We start from the raw sequence: 23,634 nt of genomic DNA, 5'->3' as shown, positions 1-23,634 counted from the left end.
CTTGAATGTTTTCCACTTCTGAATAATCTTTCTCACAGTAGAATGATGGATTTCAAATTGTTTGGAAATGGCCTTATAACCCTTCCCAGACTGATGTGCAGAAACAATTGCTTCTCTAAGATCATTGCTGATGTCTTTCCTCCTTGGCATTGTGTTAACATACACCTGAGTGCTCCAGACCAGCAAACTGCCAAAACTTCTGTTTTTTAAGAGGTGGCCACACTTGCTGATGATCAATTCATCAAATTCATTTGATCAGCAATACCTGGCTGCTAATTGCCTTCATAATTTATATGGAAGCAGTAAGGGTGTACTGCTTCCATATAAACACACTGCTACTGCATTTTTTGGCTTACTTTGTGTTAAATAAATAATGACAAGGTGAATATGTCATGTACTATTGGTCATCTGAGGTTGTATTTGCCTAATTTTAAGACCTGGTAATGACCAGATGATTTTTTTTATTATGTCCTGACACTTAAAACCTAGATTTGAAAGAGGGTGTACTTTCTTTTTCACATGACTGTATTTAACATTAAATGTTTCTAGAAGAAGACAAGGGTCAGATGATGAGGTAATAGTAAATAAAATTATTCAGAAGTAATTTTATGCTTTTATTAAAGAACACAAATTGACTTTTTCAAATCTCTGGTCTGAGAATTTGTCCAGGCCTACTCTGGAGTAAAACGCCATGTGAGCAACAGATGGCAGTGTTGGGGTGAATAAAATCTACCTATCTGGCAGATCACTACAGTAACATGGCCGCTCTGATGGCTTCAGCCATCAAAGTCTCTAGGGAAGAATTACAGTGGTGGTTTCCCATTGCCTTCTATTGGATTATTATAGAGGTTTTATCCTCTCAATCATTCACACACACAATTTAGAGTAGCCAGTTAACCTAACCAAATGTCTGTGGGGGAAACTAGAGCAAACCCACACAGACACAGGGAGAACATACAAACTCCACACAGAAAGGCCCCTGTCGGCCACTGGGCTCAAACCCAGAACCTTCTTGCTGTGAGGCGACAGTGCTAACCAACTGCACCGCCATGCCATTGGTGAATAAAATACTTAACTTGATATTCCTGTGTTTCTCTTTGGTATGTAGCAAGTGTATGTACTGTTGAGAGAGGAGCTCATGAACCGTTTCAGTCATCTGTTCATTTTTAACATGCTAGACTTTACCATGGCGGTGTAGTGGTTAGCACTGTCGCCTCACAGCAAGAAGGTCCTGGGTTCGAGCTCAGTGGCTGGTGAGGCTTATCCTTTCTGTGATGAGTTTGCATGTTCTCCCTGTGTCTGTGGGGGTTTCCTCGGGGTGCTCCGGTTTCACCCGCAGTCCAAAGACCTGGCTCTAAATTGACCGTAGGTGTGAATGGTTGTTTGTCTCTGTGTCAGCCCTGTGATAACCTGCTGACTTGTCCAGGGTGTACCCCGCCTCTCGACAACAGTCAGCTGGGATAGGCTCCAGCTTGCCTGTGACCCTGTAGAACAGGATAAGTAGCTACAGATGATGGATGGATGGACTTTACCATGAAGGGTTTGGGCATCATTTTTGTTTCGTAGCATATATTTTAAGCATTATTATTTTCTATTGTTGAACACTGATACATGTGTACCCATAAACGTGAAACCTTTATTAGGTATTTGAAAATCTCAGTAAGAGCAATTAGTAAGGTTCTGTACATAATGTACAAGGCCCTAAAGTGATCCTGCAGTTGGACTGAAGCCCAGGGAAAGGATTTGATTCTAACGCCCTTTTCTAATGACAGAAACCTTGCACACACACACACACACGCGCGCGCGCGCGCGACTGTTCTCTTTAACTGTTGTCACTATAGAACCTGATCTGTCTCTAATTGTGGTATTGGTGGTTTGCCAGGTTGGGTTTGGGATGGTATGATAGAAAGTCATGCTGGAGAAGTGCAGGCATGCTGAGGCAACACTGCAGCATTGTGGGACGGGACGGCAGCCAGACTGAACCTTGCGACCTCCCCACGCCGTGTTTGGAGCTCTTAGCTTACACTGCACTGCGCTGCTCTGCTGAAAATGCTGAAATCATGCCAAGATGGAGGAGAACAGAGAGAAGGGAGGAATGACAAGCAAGAAAGTACACAAAATGGCGATGGCTTTATTTTGTTAAATTGGGAGCAGCCCCAATATGAAGGCTTTGTGAATCAGAAGTGCTTTATGGTGGATGGCAAAGATGTTTCTTATTCATTTATTTATACATAAAACAGGAAGACAGGGACATCTGTCATATGACATGGTTTTGACTCCGGCTATTTCACAACCCAATTCCACTGCAGGTTCTGGTGCATCATCTGGAACGGTTTAATACTTTCCCGCCGCAAAAAAAAAAAAAAGGTTCTTGGTTGATCAAAGTGAAGCTGGTCTGGAACCCATTTTGGACAGCAATTGATCAAGCTGTTTAAGCGTCTGCCATAAGACATGAATGCTGCTTGAAGAATTCACAATATTTGTTGTCAGAATTAATGATTCAGTGCTAACAATCTAAACAGAAGCTGCAATATGAATATTAATGTCTAAAAGCAATTAAAACACACATCTCTCTTGATTGCATCTTGTGTAAAATTTTTTGTCAATGGATAATTTGGTATTGGATGATGACGTGTTCTCAAATCTACAAATGCAATGTGCCAAATTCTCAATTGCTATTTTTTTTTGCAGTGTGCCATATTTGGAAACTTTTTTTTTCTTTCAGAAAGGTTTGTTGAAGAACCCAATGAGAACCAGTACCATGTTTGGTGGAAAAGGGGTGTCAGTGTGTTCTGATTGTGGAATGACATTCAGTGGAGTCGAGCAGGATGAGTGGGACAGGTGAGAAGGGGAAGTCTTGAGTAGGTATAGTCTTTGTGTCCTTATCTGGTCTCACTTCTTCACCTTGCCCTGGGCAGCCACAGCCTCCATGGCCTTGCGCACAGTCTCCTCATCCCCAAGGAACTGCATGGGCTTCACAGGCTTCAGGTCCTTGTCCAGCTCATAGACAATGGGAATACCAGTGGGCAAGTTTAGCTCCATGATGGCTGCATCAGACATGCCTGGAGAGAAAGACAGGAAAAAGACACAGGTAAAAAAGACAAAAGCTGACCTAAGTGAGTGCATATCTTTGGTCTGAGGCCAACTGAAGACAAAAAAGAAAAACAGTTTGTTTTGGACAGTTCATTTGTAACAGAATAAAACAGTTGTTTATTATCCCTAGCATGTGACAACTGGTGCAGAACTCTGCAAACCTCTCCTGCTCTTACACTGTGATTTACATCTCCCGTGAACTCCTTAAGTCACCATTCAGTAGCATAATAAACAGGCTAAACTATGAAATAACATTATAGGAAACAGGCTAAAGACAAACTATCATTATAGTATTCATTTTCTATACCAGGCGGCTAACTCGTGGTGTAGTGGTTAACACTGGTGCCTCACAGCAAGAAGGTTCTGGGTTTGAGCCCAGTGGCTGATGGGGGCCTTTCTGTGTGGAGTTTGCATGTTCTCCCTGTGTCTGCGTGGGTTTCCTCCGGGTGCTCTGGTTTCCCCCACAGTCCAAAGACATGCAGGTTAGGCTAATTGGTGGCTCTAAATTGACTGTAGGTGTGAGTGTGAATGGTTGTTTGTCTCTGTGTGTCAGCCCTGCGATGACCTGGTGACTTTTCCAGGGTGTACCACGCCTCTTGCCCATAGTCAGCTGGGAAAGGCTCCAGCTTGCCTGCGACCTTGCACAGGATAAACAGTTATGGATAACGGATGGATGGATTTTCTATATCGCTTATCCATTGTAAGTGAGCTGGAGCCAATCTCAGCTAACACTGGCGCAAGAGACAGGTACACCCTAAACAGGTCACCAATCTAACACAGAGGGACAGACAGCCATTTACACACACATTCACACCTATGGACAGTTTAGCGTAGTTGACCTAATATGCATGTATTTGGATTGCAGGAGGAAAGTCAAGTCAAGTCAAGCCAACTTTATTGTCAAATATGCTATACATGCTCGACATACAGCACAGATGAAATATCAGTCCTCTCTGACCCACGGTGCAAACAGGCAATGCAATAAATAAAAATAGAATAATTGAAAAAACAAACAAACAATATAAAACAGTATAAACACTCTAGATAGGAACTAGACATAGACTAAACACTCAATATAAACAGTATAAATAAACAGTATAAACACTAGATAAGAACAAGACAGACTAAACACTCAGACAATATAAACAGTGTAAACACTAGATAAAAACTACACACAGACTAAACACTCAAACAGACAATATAAACAGTATAAACACTAGATATGAACTAGACGTAGACTAAACACTCATATATACACACAAATTGGTTCAAATAACCAAACAGTCAAGGGCACTTGAGGTATAGCAGGTAAACATAAGCAGAGCATCTGGAGGAATCCCACACAGGCATGAGAAGAACATGCAAACTCCACACAGAAAGTCCCCAGTTGATTGGCAGGCTCAAGCCCAGGACCTGCTTGCTGTGAGCTAACAGCGCTAACCACTGCACCACAGCACTGCCAGCAAGCTAGCATTATAGCAAACAAACTAATTCACGAATTCACATTACAGTAAATGGGCTAACTCATGAACTAACATGATAGTAAATACACTAACTCGATCTATCATGATAGCAAACATCCATGAACTAGCATTAGTAAACTGGCTAACCACAAACAAGCATTAAGCAAACAGGATAACTCAGGAGCTAGCATTAGAGAAAACAGGATAACTCATTCATTGCTAGTAAACAGGCTAATTCATGGACTAGCAATATAAACAGGCTAGGTCATTAACTAGCATTGTGTTACTACAATGCTAGTTAATGAACTAGCCCGAACTAGCCGTTCATTAACTAGCATTGTATTACTACAATGCTAGTTAATGAACTAGCCTGTTTATATTGCTAGTCCATGAATTAGCCCGTTTACTAGTAATGAATGAGTTATCCTGTTTTCTCTAATGCTAGCTCTTGAGTTATCCTGTTTTCTGGGAAATTTATAAACTAGAATTATGGTAAACATGCTGACTGTGAAGCACAATTATACAGCAAACAGGCTAATCTGTGAACTAACATTATAATTAACGTTAGCCCATAAATAAGCACTACAGTGAACAAACATGAGCTGCAATTGATATAAGCATGCTAAATAATTACTGTAATCAGTAAACAGCTTTGCCTACTGAAAAAATAGCAAAGCAAAAAGGCTAAACTGTATGGCAGTAAGGCAAGTAAAAGTGCACTTCTAACTAAAATAGGCTAAACATCACATTTTAAACTTTAATCAGACAAGCTCTTGTTTTTTAAAGCAAAAACAAAACAACCAGATAATTTATTGTCGAACATTTCCCATGAATGCTTTCCTATATTTCTAAACTCTGAGAGCTTTTCTGTGAACTACATAGAAAACAGGTTTTCTCATCTCATCTCATTATCTCTAGCCACTTTATCCTGTTCTACAGGGTCGCAGGCAAGCTGGAGCCTATCCCAGCTGACTATGGGCGAAAGGCGGGGTACACCCTGGACAAGTCGCCAGGTCATCACAGGGCCGACACATAGACACAGAACCATTCACACTCACATTAACACCTACGGTCAATTTAGAGTCACCAGTTAACCTAACCTGCATGTCTTTGGACTGTGGGGGAAACCGGAGCACCCGGAGGAAACCCACGCGGACACGGGGAGAACATGCAAACTCCGCACAGAAAGGCCCTCGCCGGCCACTGGGCTCGAACCCGGGCCTTCTTGCTGTGAGGCGACAGCGCTAACCACTACACCACCGTGCCACCCAGAAAACAGGTTTTCTCAATAGAAAGTGTTGCAGTGTGTTCAGTTCATTTTGAAAATCATTTGCTGGGATCCTAAAGTGCTGATATAATCTTTCTGAGGCTGAGCATGAAGTGTTAAGGTGGCCCCTAACCATTCCTGGCCCCTTCTTTCCTTCAGGAATGATGGAGTGAAGCACAGCTTATGGAGAATGTAAGACCTTTCTTCAAAAAGGTCACAGCTGTAATGGGAATCTGACTTGTGGCCTTCTCCTCTGTGTGTGAGTGAGGACTATTATTAGATGCAGGATCATCTGGGAATGTGAAAGTCTCATGGTCAGACTTGCAGTGCATCTTGTGTGTATGTGTGTATTTAGAGTGAAATGGTGTGAAACTCACTCTCTAAGTGCTTGACAATACCACGCAGGCTGTTTCCATGGGCTGCAATAAGGACGTTCTTGCCGGCTTTGATCTCAGGGACAATGACCTCATTCCAGAAGGGCAGGGCACGTGCAATGGTGTCCTTCAGACTCTCACAGGTGGGCAGCTCACCCTCCTTCAGACCCTTATAGCGCCTAGACTAGTAGTAGAAGATGAAGCAACCTGGAGTCATGATGCATGATACATTCCTGAGACTTGTACAAAACAGTAGTATAAAATGTGTAACTATGTTAAGCAATTTCCCATTACATATCTCATTACTGGTCCAGGAATTAAACTTTTTTTAAGAATCAGTGTCCCACCTCACTGATGATCTTGGAGTATGGATGGTCTTTATCCATGGGTGGAGGAGGGATGTCAAATGAGCGTCTCCAGATCTTCACCTGCTCCTCTCCGTGTTTGGCGGCCGTCTCTGCCTTGTTCAGGCCAGTCAAGCCACCATAGTGGCGTTCGTTCAGGCGCCAAGTTCTCACCACGGGCAACCACATCTGGTCTGTGCCTTCCAGGATGGTCCACAAGGTCTTGATGGCACGCTTCAGCACGGAAGTATAGCATATGTCAAACTTCATGCCTGCATCCTTGATGGCTATAGCACCACGCTTGGCCTCCTCCAGTCCTTTCTCACTGAGATCTGCATCGAACCAGCCGCAGAAGCGGTTCTCCTGGTTCCAACTGCTCTCTCCATGCCGCACAATGACCAGACGATGAACAGCAGTCATTATGAGTGTGTTCTGGAAACGAGGTTGACCAAGCACGTGAGATGCAGCTTTCCTTGCTGTTGCGTGCACACACAGACACACTGTGACAGTGAGCTTGGGGAGTGTGTAAGCTTTGCTCTTTTTATAGCTTGGAAGAATGTGAAGCCGTGTGGAATCTCAAGATCACCCACTCTGGACCAATGGAAACAACTCAACCTCCTGACAGCCAGCCAGGCTCAGCTAGTCAGATTGAGACTTTTGAAGGTGGTAGTTGGTCTGCTGGCTCTAAGGGCAAAGGTTATCTATAGATTCAAAATAGCAACATGACTTTTAAACTGAGAGCTGTGGAATAAAAGTGTAAATATCACAGATAGACTCACAGGGTTTCATTAGACACCGGGGAAATATAAACTGTACTGTTTTAAAAGACTCTTTAACGTTCTGAGAGAATGCACAGAATGAAATAACCTGAGCAGTTCAGTCCACTATTACAAAAGTACATGTGAAAAATCTGGAATTGTACACTTATTATGACAAAACACAAATACCAAACCAATGCAAGATGCAATGTTGGAAAAATCAGCATAGTAAGCAAGAATTTTCAGAATCACTGTAACATTAAAAAAAATGCTAATTATTGATTCAGAAGATGACGCAACACCGCTCTTGTTTGCAGACCTAACTCCCTCTTTTCTGCATTATTGCATCTGGATTTTAGGACAAATTAGCTGAAGCTTGCTTTTGCTTTAAGCAACACCCACAAAATACAGTATATACAGTGTTGAGGAGGGAAATGGAGCTTGAGTAGGGGTGGCAGCTGCCTACTGTCGCAGACATGTGACCACACCCACTAAATTAAAGAGGCAGAAATCCGAGGGGAAAACAAAGACTCAGCAAATAGAACCATCATGGGTCGACTATTTATGCGTTTCATTTCACATCACACTGTAAAACTGCTTCATTCATCAATGGTGCAGTACATTCTCCATGTCATGCTACCTCATGGTTATGCTAATGACTGGAAAGTAAATATTATTAACATTAGCAAAAAGAAAAAAAATCTCCTCGAAATAAAACATACTGGAATCCTTTAACCACTGGGACATGAGTTGGTAGACATTTGTGCTCTTAAATGCTTTGAGGTTCTCTAGAACAGTGTTTCTCAACCTTTATTCAGTCACGGCACCCTTCAGAAGTATGCAAATTCTCAAGGCACCCCCATATAAAATATATGCAGTCACGCTGACCATATGCTGACCCCGGCAGTGACGTTGTGACATGGGAAAAGGGGCTGTGAGACAAATTTTGATGATGCATGAGGCGGCGATGATCTGCATTAGTGTAACTATCGTTTTTTGGAATTTTAATTCATTTTATTTATTTCAATGTTAGAATATATAATTTTTTTGACGGCACCCCTAACGAAGCCAGACAGCACCCCAGTTGAGAAAGGCTGCTCTAGAACATGGAGATTGGTTGTCTCATCTCATCTCATTATCTCTAGCCGCTTTATCCTTCTACAGGTTCGCAGGCAAGCTGGAGCCTATCCCAGCTGACTACGGGCGAAAGGCGGGGTACACCCTGGACAAGTCGCCAGGTCATCACAGGGCTGACACATAGACACAGACAACCATTCACACTCACATTCACACCTACGGTCAATTTAGAGTCACCAGTTAACCTAACCTGCATGTCTTTGGACTGTGGGGGAAACCGGAGCACCCGGAGGAAACCCACGCGGACACGGGGAGAACATGCAAACTCCACACAGAAAGGCCCTCGCCGGCCCCGGGGCTCGAACCCAGGACCTTCTTGCTGTGAGGCGACAGCGCTAACCACTACACCACCGTGCCGCCCGAGATTGGTTGTGTATGAGAAATATACTGTATTTCTAGAAAAACAAAAAAATTTGTAGGCTTTCTTCCTGGTTTAGTGAGGTCATCAGTTTGGGGGAAAATGCATTATCTCATCTCATTATCTCTAGCCGCTTTATCCTTCTACAGGGTCGCAGGCAAGCTGGAGCCTATCCCAGCTGACTACGGGCGAAAGGCGGGGTGCACCCTGGACAAGTCGCCAGGTCATCACAGGGCTGACACATAGACACAGACAACCATTCACACTCACTTTAGAGTCACCAGTTAACCTAACCTGCATGTCTTTGGACTGTGGGGGAAACCGGAGCACCCGGAGGAAACCCACGCGGACACGGGGAGAACATGCAAACTCCACACAGAAAGGCCCTCGCTGGCCCCAGGGCTCGAACCCAGGACCTTCTTGCTGTGAGGCGACAGCGCTAACCACTACACCACCGTGCTGCCGGAAAATGCATTAGAATCATGGTAATTTGTTTTTCCAGTTTTGAAATTGTATATTTTATTCTCTTCGGAAGTAAGGTGAGTAATTATAGACAACTTTCACCTCTAGTTATGTTCACATTGTGTAGCAAAGCCAGAAATTAATTCCTAAATATGATGACTGCAACACAAAAATCATGTGACTAAATTGTTAGGATAACAGCTGGTGGCTTTTAAAATAGGGGAAGTACAAGCATCTGTTCCAGAAGTACATATCAGGGTTTGCTCTGTTTTATCTGTTTCATCAGTTGGTATGGTCTTATAAGTATAGTACCATCTGCTGTGTCGTAAATAGCACCAATATCCAGAAATCCAAAAGATAACCTTGGGGATGCTAAGCATCCACAATGCACCTTGTAGGAAATGGGCAGTATAGGTACTACATTGTATACCAGTTAGGGATTCTAGTTCTAAGGAATATGCACTCACCAGCCAATTTAATAGGAACTTGTTCTTGATTCTAAGATTCCTGTTCTTGGCTGGCAGGAGCGGAACCCAATGTGGTCTTTTGCTGTTGCATGCAGAGATGCTTTTCTGCTCACCATGGCTGTAAAGAGTTGCTATGAGTTGCTATAACCTTCCTGGCAGCTCAACCCAATCTGGCCATTTTCCTCTGACCTCTCTTATCAGCAAGATGTTTCCACCCACAGAACTGTTGCTCACTAAATGTTTTTTTTCTTTTTTCGATTCATTCTGTGTAAACTCTAGAGACTGTTGTGTGTGAAAACCCCAGGAGATCAGCAGTTTCTAAAATACTCAAAACAGTCCATCTGGCACCAACACCCATGCCACAGTGAAAGTCACAGAGATCAAAATTTTTCCCATTTTAATGATTGATGTGAACATTAACTGAAGCTCTTGATTTGTATCTGCATGATTTTCTGCACTGTGCTGCTGTCAAGGGATTAGCTGATTAGATAACTGCGTAAAACAGTAGATGTATGGGTGTTCCTAATAAAGTGTCTGGTGAGTGTAAATGAAAGGTTAAATGATAGGAATAGCAATTATCTCTAGGATACATATGATGTGAGCTGAAGGAGGCAGAGGACTCAATCAGTGTGTCGGCCTCGTGATGAGTAGGAGCTTGTAGGCCTCAGAATAGCACCTCATGTATCTCCAGTGAGAGACTTTTTTTTGAACAATCTGAGTGCAACATGATTGTTATTAGACAAATGTCTAGAGCTAACTAACTAGTGCAGCAGAAAATTAAAAGTGAAGAGGCAGCAGGCTGCACATGGATATGACAAATTGCATTCACATCACTGGTTAAATCCCTGTTGAAATCTTTGGATGCAGTTCTCACTATAACCAGTGGGGGCAGTCACATCCCATAGTAGAAGAATATCCCTGTGTAAGCTTTGGCTATTCCAGGGACTGTACTAAATTCTTTATTCACACAGCTTACAGTCTGAGTACAGATTTAGTAACAAGTACCGTACAGTTAAACATTAAATCTGATTACAGAAATACAACACAACTGATTTCACAGTACACAGTTAATATTGCATGATACAGTTACATTACATCAATGGCATTTAGCAGACACCCTTATCCAGAGCAATGTACAACATACTTGGGTTAGGTGCCTTGCTCAAGGGCACTTCAGCCATTCCTGATGGTCTAGGAAATCGAACCAGCAACCTTCTGGTTCCAAAGCTGCTTCTCTAACCATTAGGCTATGTCTTCCCCCAGTTAATGTAACAGAAACAGGAAAAATCATTAAGGCAGGGTGTAGCTGATATTACCAGAAGGAATTCAATAGCTTTCATATTGTTTGTTTTTGGTTAACTGTCTTGTCAGACAGTGGGCTATGGATGGAAGTGTGTGTGTTTAGAGTGCGGCATGGTGGTGTTATGGTTAGCACTATCGCTTCACAGCAAGAAGGTCCTGGGTTCAAACCCAGCGGCTGACGAGGGCCTTTCTGTATGGAGTTTGCATGCTCTTCCCATGTCTGTGTGGGTTTCCTCCTGGTGCTCCAGTTTCCCCCAAAGGCAATGTGTTTATGTGCCAGCCCTGCGATGACCTGGCGACTTGTCCAGGGTGTACCCCGCCTCTCCCCCACACTCAGCTGGGATAGGCTCCAGCTTGCCTGCGACCCTGTAGAACAGGATAAGCGGCTACAGATAATGGATGTGTGTGGTTGGATATTTTAATTTTGTTTCTGTACAGTTTTTTTACACATAGTTCCCGATTAAAGTAAAAACAAACCTTAATGACAGTAATAAAGGATTTTGATATTCAGTAAATGACATCTGAGGAAGTTTGATAAAAGTACAGTGAAGAGAATATTAATAACATGACTGAAGGATATCCAGAAAAGATGAACTGAAGAACCTTTTAGTGTTCATTGATTTGTTTCTCTGACAGAATCCTTAAAAGGTCTGGATTTAAGTAACCACTCTATCAAAGAGAAGTTCCAAGTAGTAACCCCTTCAGGAAGCTAAGAACCATTAACTAATCCAAATATTTCTGAGGGTGTGTCAGAAACATTCCAAACAAACAAAACACTATATATTTTTCCTTAAACAAATACTGATATATTATTGCTTACTCTAAAAAAGCTTTTTTTTTTGGGTGGGTGTTCATGATTTATATCTACTCCAATATGTAATGAGATTGTTTAATCATTTAGTATTTTACACATACACTATATGGCCAAAAGTATGTGGACACCTGACCATCACATTCATATGTGGGCCTTCCACAAACTGTTGTCACAAGGTTGGAATCACACAATTGTCTAGAATGTCTATGCACTGAAGCATTACAATTTCCCTTCAGTGGAATGAAGGGAACTAACCCAAACCTGTTCTAGTATGACACTGACCCTGTGCATGAAACAAAGTCCATGAAGATATGGTTTGCTGATGTTGGTGTAGAAGAAATTGAGTAGCCTGCACAGAATCCTGACTTCAACCCCACTGAACACCTTTGGGATGAACTGGAGTGCTGATTGTGCCCCAGGCTTCATCGCCCAACATCATTGCCCAACCTCACTAATTTGCTTGCGGTTGAATGGGCATAAATCTCTACAGCCACACGCTAAAAATTTAGTGGAAAGCCTTCCCCGAGGAGTGGAAGTTATTATAACAGCAAAGGGGGCTTAAATCTGAAATGGGATGTTCAACAAGCACACATGAGTGTGATTGGTCAGGTGTCCACATACTTTTGCCCATATAAACTACTTAATAATTATACAAACAACAGCAACACTACTACTACTACTACTAATAATAATAATAATAATAATAATAATAATTCCCTAAATCTTTATGGTCTTGCACCATCCTTTCTCTTCCATAGTGCTTTCATTTCCTCACACTCTTTTGATCTCCCCTCCCTTTCCCTCTCTCTCTTCCTCTCTCTCTTTTAGTTCCTCCCACTCTCTCCTTCAATCGATTCTGCATAGTCAGTGTTTAGAAAAGCAGTTGCGTCAGACCTGCCCTTCCTGGCTATATAAGCAGTCGGGACTGCAGCAGAGACAGCAGTGTCTCAGTCTGCTAGCTGTGAGAAGAAGAGAGAGACCGAGCAGATTGTCCTTGAAGCCATGAGTGGCATCGGTTTCGATCCTTACTACACCTCCTCATACAAGCGTTGGTATGTGGAGAGTGCACCTCCACGTGTGGCGACACGGACTCGTTCCCGCACCGTGTATTCCAGCCACTCATCTCCACTGTCCTCTGCTCGCCTGCAGTACAGCTCCCCTGGGCGCATCTCATCCTCCTCCTCCTTACTGCTGAGCAGCGCTAGCCACCCTCTGGAGCTGGACCTGAGCCAGGCAGCGCAGGTGAGCTCTGAGCTCCGAGCAGTACGCACTCAGGAGAAGGCCCAGCTGCAGGAGCTCAATGATCGCTTTGCTGGCTTCATTGAGCGTGTCCATGAGCTTGAGCAGCAGAACCGAGCCCTTGAGGCTGAGCTGCTTCTACTGAGGCAGAGGCACAGTGAGCCATCATGCCTGCGTGCCCTGTATGAGCAGGAAGCTCGTGCTCTCCGAGCCGCTGTGGATGAGGCCGAACTGGAGAAACAGGCTGCAATGAGCCGGAGGGAGCACTTGGAAGAAACGCTTAGGGCCCTGCAGAGGCAGTATGATGAGGAGGCCCTGGAGCGAGAGAACTCTGAGGCCAGGCTCATGGATGCTCGCAAAGAGGCCGATGAGCGAACTCTTTCCCAGGTGGAACTGGAGAAGAGAGTGGGTGTCCTTCTGGATGAGCTGGCCTTCCTCAAGAAGCTCCATGAAGGAGAGATCTCTGAGCTGCAAGCACAGATCCAGTATGGTGCACAGATAGCCGTTGAAACCGAGACGGCCAAACCAGACCTGTCGAGTGCCCTGGGTGAAATCCGAGCACAGTACGAGAGGCTGGCAGCACGTAATATGCAGGCTGCTGAAGATTGGTTCCGCGGGAAAGTGGGGCATCTGACGGAGACCGTGGCCCATCACACTAGCGCCGTGAGGACGTCCAAGGATGAAGCAGGCGAGTACCGGCGACAGCTGCAGGCACGCATCCTGGAAATAGACGCCTGCAAGAATTTAAACGAATCATTGGAGAAACAACTGAGAGAGGTGGAGGACAAGCAGAGCGCAGAAATCGCAGCCATGCAGGTGAGTCCACATCACTGCTGGTTAAAATAAAATGAAATTATTTAAAGCAAATATAAAGCTCCAGTAGTACTTTTATGTAATCCAATTTCAGATATAACTTTCGCATGTTGTAGCAAACTGATCATTGCTTTGTAATAAAAGGTGAATTATCATCTTAATTTGGCTTTCATGTGCTCTACAGGACACAATCAATGAGCTTGACAATGAATTACGAGCCACTAAAGGTGAAATGGCCAGGTACCTTAAAGAGTACCAGGATCTCCTCAATGTCAAGATGGCCCTCGATATTGAAATAGCTGCATACAGGTAGGAAACACAACAGACAGAAAACTGCATGTTTTATGTCTAATGAGATAATTGATGGTCTTTTCTCATGATGTTCACTCCTAACAGGAAGCTCTTGGAGGGTGAGGAATCCCGCCTCAGTGCTGGCATGGCAGGAGGTTTGGCCAGTTCCTACACGATGGCTCCTTCCTATTCACGTGCCGTCTTTTCTGTCCAGTCCAGTGTGACCTCTGCTGCCCCCTATCTGCTCAGCTCTCGCCTGGTGCACTCCACCCTCTCTGCAGAACCATCCAAGGAGGAAGAGGAAGAGGAGGAGGAAGAAGAAAAGGAAGAGGAAGAGGAGGAGAAGGAAGAAGTAGAAGAAGAAAAGAAGGAGGAGAAGGAAGAAGAAGAAGAGGAAAAAGAGGGTGATGAAGAGAAAGATGAAGAAGGGGAGAAACAAGAGGGTAAGCTAGCATTTTAGACTTTCATTTTTTCTGATGTCAGTATCCATAAATAAATCATTTCTGTTTCGCAGAGGAAGAAGAGGAGGCTGCAGAGGAAGAAGAAAAGGAAGGAGGTGAAGAGGAAGTTAAAGAGGGTGAGGAGCAGGAAGGAAAAGAAGAAGCTGTGCAGGCGGAGAAGGAGGAGGGTGGTGAGAAAGAAGGACAGGAGGAAAAGGCCGAGAAAGATGAGGAAAAGGGTGATGACAAGGTCAAAGCTGAGACAGACTCAGGAAAAGATAAGGAGGATAGTAAGGCAGCTGAGCCGGTTAAGGAGGAAACTGAGACAAAACCCAAGCCAGCTGAAGAAAAGGTCAAAGAGGAGCCTGAGAAAGTCAAACCCAAAGAAGCAGAAAAACCAAAAGCAAAAGATGAAGGTGTTGAAGCTAAAGCTGAGGGAAAGCAAGAACAGGAAAAGCCAAAAGAGGAAGCAGAAAAACCCAAAGAAAAGAAGTAAAAAAAAAAAAATCAGGCAGAATAAAACCTTCACGTACTTATCCTCAGCTCTCTGATGATGGTACTGAATCCAAACTGCACTGCAATGATAACTTGCCTACTGAATCAGCTGTAACTGCTTTGAACGCAAATTATTGCACTGTATTTATGAAGGAAAGAGTGCTAAATGTGAAAAAGTGAAATGTTGCTGCAAGAACAATAAATGTATGCCTCTGATATCACTGAGACCCTCTCATTATTTCATTTCAAGCCTTCTGTCTGCATTTATCTATCTATCTATCTATGAACAAATACGAAATATTACTCTGTGTTTGTTCCAATACTAAAGTATAATTCTTCAATATTTGGTTCTCGCCCTGCTTCTGTTCTTCAGTGTGTTATGCTCATTATGCATGAAATGACACACACCAAACAAACACACCAGACACCATTTGTGGTTTCTTGGTAACATGACAATCTGTAGTTTTGTATTATTATTTTAAAGAGAGAAAAAAAACCCCAGAGGCTGGTAAGAGTAGAAACAAATTGATATAGCTGCTATTATGTAAGTGATAACAGAAAATAACTTGTGTCCACAATATTAAATGTGATTGTAAATGGAAAAAAAAGATTAAATGTTCCTTAATAAATAAATAAAATTCCTGTGGTATAATGGGAATAAAACACTTGTGGACATACTGTTATAGGACAGCTATAAGCTTTAGGGTACTAACAGTAACTCCTAGTCACTCAGTATTTTATAACACAATAACAACACCACGCACTTTGTTTTATTCCTCACTTATCGTCATTTTTTTTCAAGATAATGTGGGATAAAATATCAGAGTGTCCTACATAGCCAGTAGCTGCTAATAATTTCACACTATTGCTTGGACTTGGGGTTGCTGAGGTGGGTGTGGTGTTGTCTTTATTATTAAAATTATTTAAAATACTGCCATTACTTTTTCTTTAATAGAATGTGACATTGAGTAAAATTCAGTGTCACTTTTTAATAACTGGGTTAATATACTGCATTACTAACAAATTATCAAGAAATAATATTTTATTTACAACTCTATAAAGATATTGAGTTGCAAATGTATAACTTGTATACAGCACCCTCCACAATTATTGGCCCCCCTTGTAAAGATTAGGGTTCGAAAACAATCCACCTTTTGGTGAACTCGCTTCATCTCACACTGAAAAAATTAGAAAAATCCGACCTTTAATCGAAATAAATTTATTCAGAGAAAAACAAATCCCTCATCAAGAAATAATTATTTTCTACAAACGCACATGTGCCACTATTATTGGCACCCCTAGAAATTATAGTGAACACAATGTAACTGAAGGATTTTTCCCATTTAAATTGTATATTTTTCGAGTTGATTGGAGTGTGTAGGAACTTTCAAGCTGGAATCCATGACTTCCGGATTAACTGGGGAACAAATATGAGGTGACACAGAAGCTAAATTCCCTTAGTCATGCATCAACATGAGACAAGATAAGAGAACACACAAACCAAATGAGGGAGAAGTGTATTGACCTTCATAACTCAGGAAATGGTTATTTAAAAAAAATCGCTACTCACCTGAAAATGTCAATTTCTACTGTTAGGGCAATAATAACAAAGTGGACATCCAACTAGAATGGTTTGGTAAGAGAGGGAAAAAAATCCCTGAGGATGACTGTTGGTGAATTACAAGAAAAAGTTTAATCTTTGGGGTTTCCAAATCTCCAAAACCACCATCAGACTCCACCTCCATGCCAAATGATTATTTGGAAGGTATGCCAGAAAAAAAAGCCTTTTCTGTCAGTTAAACACAAACATAAGTGCCTGAAGTGTGCAAAATGCTACTACAACTTTAACTGGAACTGTGTCCTATGGTCTGATGTAACAAAAATAGAGCGCTTTGGCAATAAACACTCAAGATGGATTTGGTGTAAAAATAAGGATGGCTATAATGAAAAGAACCTGATCCCGACTGTAAAATATGGTGGATGCTCTGTGATGTTTTGGGCCTGTTTTTCCTCCAAAGACCTTGAAAACCTTGTTAGGGTACATGACATCATGGACTCCATGGACATTTTAAATCAAAATCTGGCTGCCTCTGTCAGGAAACAAAAACTGGGTCACCACTGGCTCTTCCAGCAGGACAATGATCCGAGATTGTGTAAAGAGGAATGGTCTCAGATGCCCTGCTCTGTATCTCCAACCTTATAAAATGTTATAGAAGACTTGGTGCTGTTTTACTGCCAAAGGGAGGTTGTACAAAGTATTAAATGCAGGGGCGCTGATAATATTGGCACATGTGATTTTGTTAAAAATAATAATTTCTTGATGAGGGATTTGTTTTTATCTGAATAAATTTATTTTAATTAAAGCTTGGATTTTTCTCATTTTTTCAGTGTGAGATGAAGCGACTTCACCAAAGGGTGAATTTTTTCTAACCCTTTTTAGTAATCTTTACAAGGGGTGCCAATAATCATGGAGGGCGCTGTACAGTAATAGTCAAAAGTTTGGACACGTTCTAATTCTATGTTTCATCTTTATTTTTATTAATTAAAAGTCACTTCATGTTTTAAAGTAATGATGGATGTAATTTCTCTTTACTTAGTTGAGCGGTTCTTGACATAATATGGATTACTACAGTTGCCGAATGGGGCTATTACTGTATTTTTATTATTTACTATTTAACTTTTCAATGGTGTCAGATGCATTAAGAAGGCAGGGAAGTGCACTAATTAACTTTTGACGAGGCACCTATTAATTGAAAAGCATTCCAGTTAAATACCTCATGAAGCTGGTTAAGATAATGCCAATAGTGTCCAAAGTGTCATCAAGGTAAATGCTGGGTATTTTGAAGAATCTAAAATATGAAACATCTAATCTCATTATCTCTAGCCGCTTTATCCTGTTCTACAGGGTCGCAGGCAAGCTGGAGTCTATCCCAGCTGACTACAGGCGAAAGGCAGGGTACACCCTGAACAAGTCGCCAGGTCATCACAGGGCTGACACATAGACACAGACAACCATTCACACTCACATTCACACCTACGGTCAATTTAGAGTCACCAGTTAACCTAACCTGCATGTCTTTGGACTGTGGGGGAAACCGGAGCACCCGGAGGAAACCCACGTGGACACGGGGAGAACATGCAAACTCCACACAGAAAGGCCCTCGCCGGCCACGGGGCTCGAACCCGGACCTTCTTGCTGTGAGGCGACGGCGCTAACCACTACACCACTGTGCCACCCCAATATAAAACATTTTTTTTAACACTTTTTTGTTTATCATATAATTTCATACATGTTCCATATATTATTTCATACTTTTGGTTTCTTGAGTATTATTCTACAATGTAGAAAATAGATAAAATACAGAAAAACCTATGAATGACTAGGTGTCCAAACTTTTGACTGGTACTGTAAGTCGAAAACTCATTTCTTGTTTTGTGTAGTTTCTTTTCTTTTTTTTTTATGTATACACACACACACACACACACACACACACACACACACACACACACACACACACATTTGGAATTGTGTGTGTCATCACGTGTCTAGTTATTTTTAATATTTTTTACAAAAAAACAGCACCCACTAATACACATATATGTATTTATTTATTTTAGTGCATTGTTTGTGTTTATTAAAATTGTATCCATTCCCTGCACTCTGTCAATATGGGCAAATGTGCAATTATCACGCCTAATTGTGCAATACATATATGTTATTTACCAGCTGAGAGGTCTGTATCGTGAAATACCGTGACTGAGGTCTTGAAAGTACTGAGCGAGGCCCTCTGGGCCGAGGTCAGTATTCAAGGCCGAGGTCACGGTATTTCACCATACAGACCGACCTTAAAGAGGCATTCCACCATTGGATGTACTCTTTGGCATAAAATACAATATACTTTTATGACAACATGACTAGACAGAGAAATCTTTTAGCTTCAAAATGATATATCAAACATAATTTTTTGACAACGACAAGTATATTAATTTTGCGACCAAAGTCACCTACCCTTTTAATTTCCGCGCGGTAGTGAAACGTGATGTCATCGGCAGGTGCCCCTTCTTGTGTACCATGTGTCGGTGTTCTGTAAAGTTATCCCACCTCTTGGATTTGTCCTACCAAGCCTACTGCGCATGCGCAGAACACATAACGCCATTACAATTAGCAAGTTCTCATGCAGACCGTTTTATTATTCACAACAAGTCATTACAAATTATTTGACTCGGCCAAAGACTCGACCAATATGCACAAAACATAAAAATCGGCAAATGCGTGAAATACTCACCGATTTTCTATCAGCCCAGCTGATCGGTAGGACAAAACTACTGTTTAGTGATGTGTCGGTCGCGAATGATGCAGTTCAAAGAGCCAGCTCTTTGAAGTGAACGATGGGAGCCGGCTCTTCGGTGGGAGCCGAGTTGGGGAGCCGAATTAGTTTTTTGTCCTTAGGTGCCTCAGAGAGAGAGAGAGGGAGAGAGAGAGACTTTCACAAAAAAAGTTGCTGTCCGATTGCGTCTTTGTGTTGTCTATTACCATTCAAAGGAGCCCCTGTTACAGCGAAACGCAGACCCACTAAGCTGGTGGGAGACCAAGGCTGCACTCTATCCATGGCTTACACATGTGATGGCACGGAGGATGTGTATAGTGGCAGCATCTGTCCCCTAAGAGAGGATCTTTTCAAAAGCAGGAGAGATTATAACTGAGAGGAGAAATAGAATCAGAATTAACTAGTTAATTGCAGCAATTAAATCAAAAATAAAATCTCAGGAGCCGTTTGGGAGCCGAAAGAGCCGGCTCCTTATAGTAAGAAGAGCCAAAAGAGCCGGCTCCCGAAAAAGAGCCGAAATTCCCATCACTACTACTGTTGAATTTTCCTACCCTCCTGGATTTTGTGCATGCGCAGTAGGCGATTTCGCGCATGCGCAGTAGGCTTGGTAGGACAAATCCGAGAGGCAGGATACGTCACGTGGTACACAAGAAGGGGCACCTGCCGATGACATCACGTTTCACTACCGCGCGGAAATTAAAAGGGTAGGTGACTTTGGTCGCAAAATTAATATACTTGTCGTTGTCAAAAAATTATGTTTGATATATCATTTTGAAGCTAAAAGATTTCTCTGTCTAGTCATGTTGTCATAAAAGTATATTGTATTTTATGCCAAAGAGTACATCCAATGGTGGAATGCCTCTTTAAGCTGGTAAAAAATATATTTATTTTTTTCTTTACCAAATTCTAACACAAAACGAGAGCGCCCGAAAGGGAAAACTGAGGCGAGGCGAGCCACCATTTTGAATCCTCATTCACGGCTGTAATGCAAATTGCTTCCTCCTCGGTATACAAGTCCACTTCCATGGCAGGAAAAAAAACTACATTTTGCCGCCTATGTAGTCCCCTATTTATACAAAATTGAGTCATTCAGGATTCAGCCATGTTTTTGCTCGGCGTTAGCAAGTTAGAGGTTTTTAGCTTTCTCCTGAAATGTTTTATTTTATTTCTTCTTCCTCAGGGTAGTAAAACTCGCTTTTGCTGTGAACACTGTCGTTATCACTATCCATGCTGTAAAATTAATGCTATTATGCTGAGAAATGCTGGCAAAAATTTATAAGATTTTTGATAAAAATATTATAAAAAAGATAAATGTTGACAAAAATTTCTACTATGTTTGTTGTTGTTGTGAATGAGCAAGTCGCCAGAGGTCCATAACCGGGGTCCGTAACTGGGGTCCGTACCGTAGGACACGGAACCGCTTGCCAGCCAATCAGAGTGCAGGATTTGATGAAAACCGCACCACGAAAAAAATAAATTCACTTATCTCTGCGCAACAACCTGCTGACTGATCGTCACGCTGTGTCATAGGTCACACCCTAGATACATAAAATTACATTTTTAAGCAGTTCTTGTATAGATATATTTATCTTTTTTATTGACTTATCTATTTATCTATCTTGTACAGATTTGTTTATCTTTTTGCTTGAATGTTTATCTTGTACAGATCTATCTTTTTTCTTTTTCTTTTTTTCCTTAATAATAAGTGTTTTTATGAATACACTGACTGGATTGCTTGCTTCAGTTTCACTGTACGGTGCAGTGACAATAAAGGAATCTTGAATATTGAATCTTTTCCTCATTTCACGGAGTATATGTTTGTGTAGTGTTGCTGGGTAACTTAAAACATGCTGGTAAAAAATAATTCAGATTCATTATTTTGGAAAATTCCATATTGCATATCAATGTACAAACTTTTGTCCATGTTTATATTACAGAGCACTGGAGGGAAATATATTGTCACAGATTATAATATACTGTAAAATCTGCTTGGTCTCTTTCATTAAGTTGTTTCAGTCATATTTTACTCAATACAAATTATACATATCATTACATAATTATGCAGTTTAGAGCCAAACCATGTTAACCAGGCACTGAAAAGTAATCTAGGTTTTTGCATATGGTGAAAAGCAATACATAAAACATAAACAACACACCCCAGTTATTTGTAGGAAAGTAATTTGCTCAACAGAATCTCCAGCTTGCTGATCATGTCTTTCCAAATACGAGGCCTTGTAGATTTCAGCTTTATAAGAATGTAATTTTCGAGGTTGTACAGTGTTCCCACTCGTTCAGAAATCAATTACACCACACACACACACACACACACACACACACACACACACACACACACACACACACACACACACACACACACTATTCCTTCTTATATCGTTTCCAGCTTCTTACAAATGACCTTAATAAAAGTTTAGCATCATTTTTGGACAATTTTGAACTCTAGTCCCTGGCATACTTACATGTTTTATTGATTTTTGAAATGAAAAAAAAAAAAGAACACAACCTTTGCAGCAAAGAATTTTTTTAAAATAATATTTTTCTCCAATGTTATAATTACTTTATACTCAACTGCTTTGAGTATTTCAGAAAGTGATGACCTCCTGGGGTTTTCACACACAACAGTCTCTAGAGTTTACACAGAATGGTGTGGAAAAAAAAACCCATTAAGTGAGTGACAGTTCTGTGGGTGGAAACATCTTATTGATCAGAGAGGTCAGAGAAAAATGGCCAGATTGGTTCAAGCTGCCAGGAAGGATGTAGCAACCCATAGCAATCTTTACAACTGTAGTAAGCAGAAAAGCATCTCAGCATGCAACAGAAAAAGACCACATTGGGTTCCGCTCCTGCACACCCTTTCACTTGTAAAGTCTTAGAACTTAATGAACTTTTTAAGACTCATTTGGAGGCCATTTACCCTCTGACTGCCATTAGGAATAACAATTTCAAAGCCTAATACATTCTCAAGCTCTTCAAACCATGTGCCAGCAACCAAATCATGTACACTGAGAGGCTGTCCACACAGCAACGGATTCAGGTGAATCTGATAAAATTGTTTATTGTTTCGGCCTGGCGTCCACACGGCACCGGCGTTTTAGGTGCCCCAAAACGATATTTTTTGAGAACGGGTTCCAGAGTGGAAAAATCTGGCAACGGCGCCGTTGCGAAGTTGTCTGGATGAGTAGAACGGATTTGTTAACGATGACGTCACAACCACATGACTAGAACAAGCAGCACTCTCGCTGTTTTGTATGAACCACTGCATTGCATTCACTTTTGTATACAGCTTTTCTTTTAAATAAACAAGTAACTGAACCATTTCTTGAATTTCTTTTTTTATTGGATAAGACTGCTTTTCAAAATGTTCACACACAATATAAAAAGTTATATAAATTATATAAAAATGCTTTTCAAAATGGTCACACACAATAAGAAAATTAAGTTATATAAAACTATGCACACTAATAAAACTAATTTGTACACACAGAAGGCACGATTTCCTCACGTAGTCGCAGCCATCTTCTTCTTGTTGTTGTGTGTTTGTTCCTGAGAGTGCTTCATGCCGGGTAGAAGAAGGGGTTTATGCGCATGCGTCCTACTTCTTCTATTGTTCTGGTGTCTCTGATGGGACCATCTTACAGCGCACATAGAGGTGTGGCATGTGTATTGCATCGTTTTCAGCAAGCGTTGCGTTGCCGTATGTACCTGATATTTTACTGATCCGTTGCCCATGTGGACGTGATATTTTTTTAAATAAAATCTCGTTGCTGTTGTCGTGTGGATGTAGCCTGAGCAACAATGGGTTCTTCTAAACAGCTGACTGGGGATCCCCTAATGAAGGTAACTGATGTCTATAAAGCAGAGAAAGGCTATCAAAAACATCAAATCACCTGCAGGAAGATCTACTCAACACCATTCTAATGGACAGTATAGCTTACACACAGTCTTTTTAGAAGAATCATCAGAACTTGCAACAAGACTGAATGTCTGATGTGTGCAAAACAATATCTAGATAAACCTTTTTAAAGGAGAACTTAAGTCATTTTTAAACTTGCTTTACATCTTAATTAACGTGTTATTCAGCTACGTTTTCAGTTTTAGTAACCTTATATCATGACTCGTATTGGCAATTGCAATTAAATATTATATTTATTGGCCTATTCAGTTTTTAGCC

At 41.5% G+C, this 23,634-nt stretch overlaps 3 protein-coding genes across 3 annotated transcripts in view; 2 read left to right on the top strand and 1 right to left on the bottom strand.

The window, feature by feature from the left end:
• Positions 1–23,634, top strand: part of rpl17 (ribosomal protein L17) — a 234,897-nt gene that overhangs the window by 102,113 nt on the left and 109,150 nt on the right. The window lies entirely within an intron of this gene.
• On the bottom strand, positions 2,112–7,044 carry pgam2 (phosphoglycerate mutase 2 (muscle)). The gene is made up of 3 exons (XM_060935075.1): positions 6,545–7,044; positions 6,201–6,381; positions 2,112–3,062 (listed from the first exon to the last, which is right to left on the bottom strand). Exons 1-3 carry the CDS (start codon positions 6,959–6,961, stop codon positions 2,893–2,895), a joined length of 768 nt encoding a protein of 255 aa, XP_060791058.1. The 5' UTR covers positions 6,962–7,044; the 3' UTR covers positions 2,112–2,892.
• On the top strand, positions 12,842–15,293 carry nefla (neurofilament light chain a). Its single transcript, XM_060935074.1, has 4 exons — positions 12,842–13,894; positions 14,076–14,200; positions 14,288–14,625; positions 14,697–15,293. Exons 1-4 carry the CDS (start codon positions 12,842–12,844, stop codon positions 15,116–15,118), a joined length of 1,938 nt encoding a protein of 645 aa, XP_060791057.1. The 3' UTR covers positions 15,119–15,293.

This window comes from Neoarius graeffei, chromosome 12, assembly GCF_027579695.1.
Source record: "Neoarius graeffei isolate fNeoGra1 chromosome 12, fNeoGra1.pri, whole genome shotgun sequence".
NCBI lineage: Eukaryota > Metazoa > Chordata > Actinopteri > Siluriformes > Ariidae > Neoarius > Neoarius graeffei.
The sequence above is the reverse complement of the archived record's forward strand: the minus strand, read 5'-3'. Positions and strand labels throughout refer to the sequence as shown.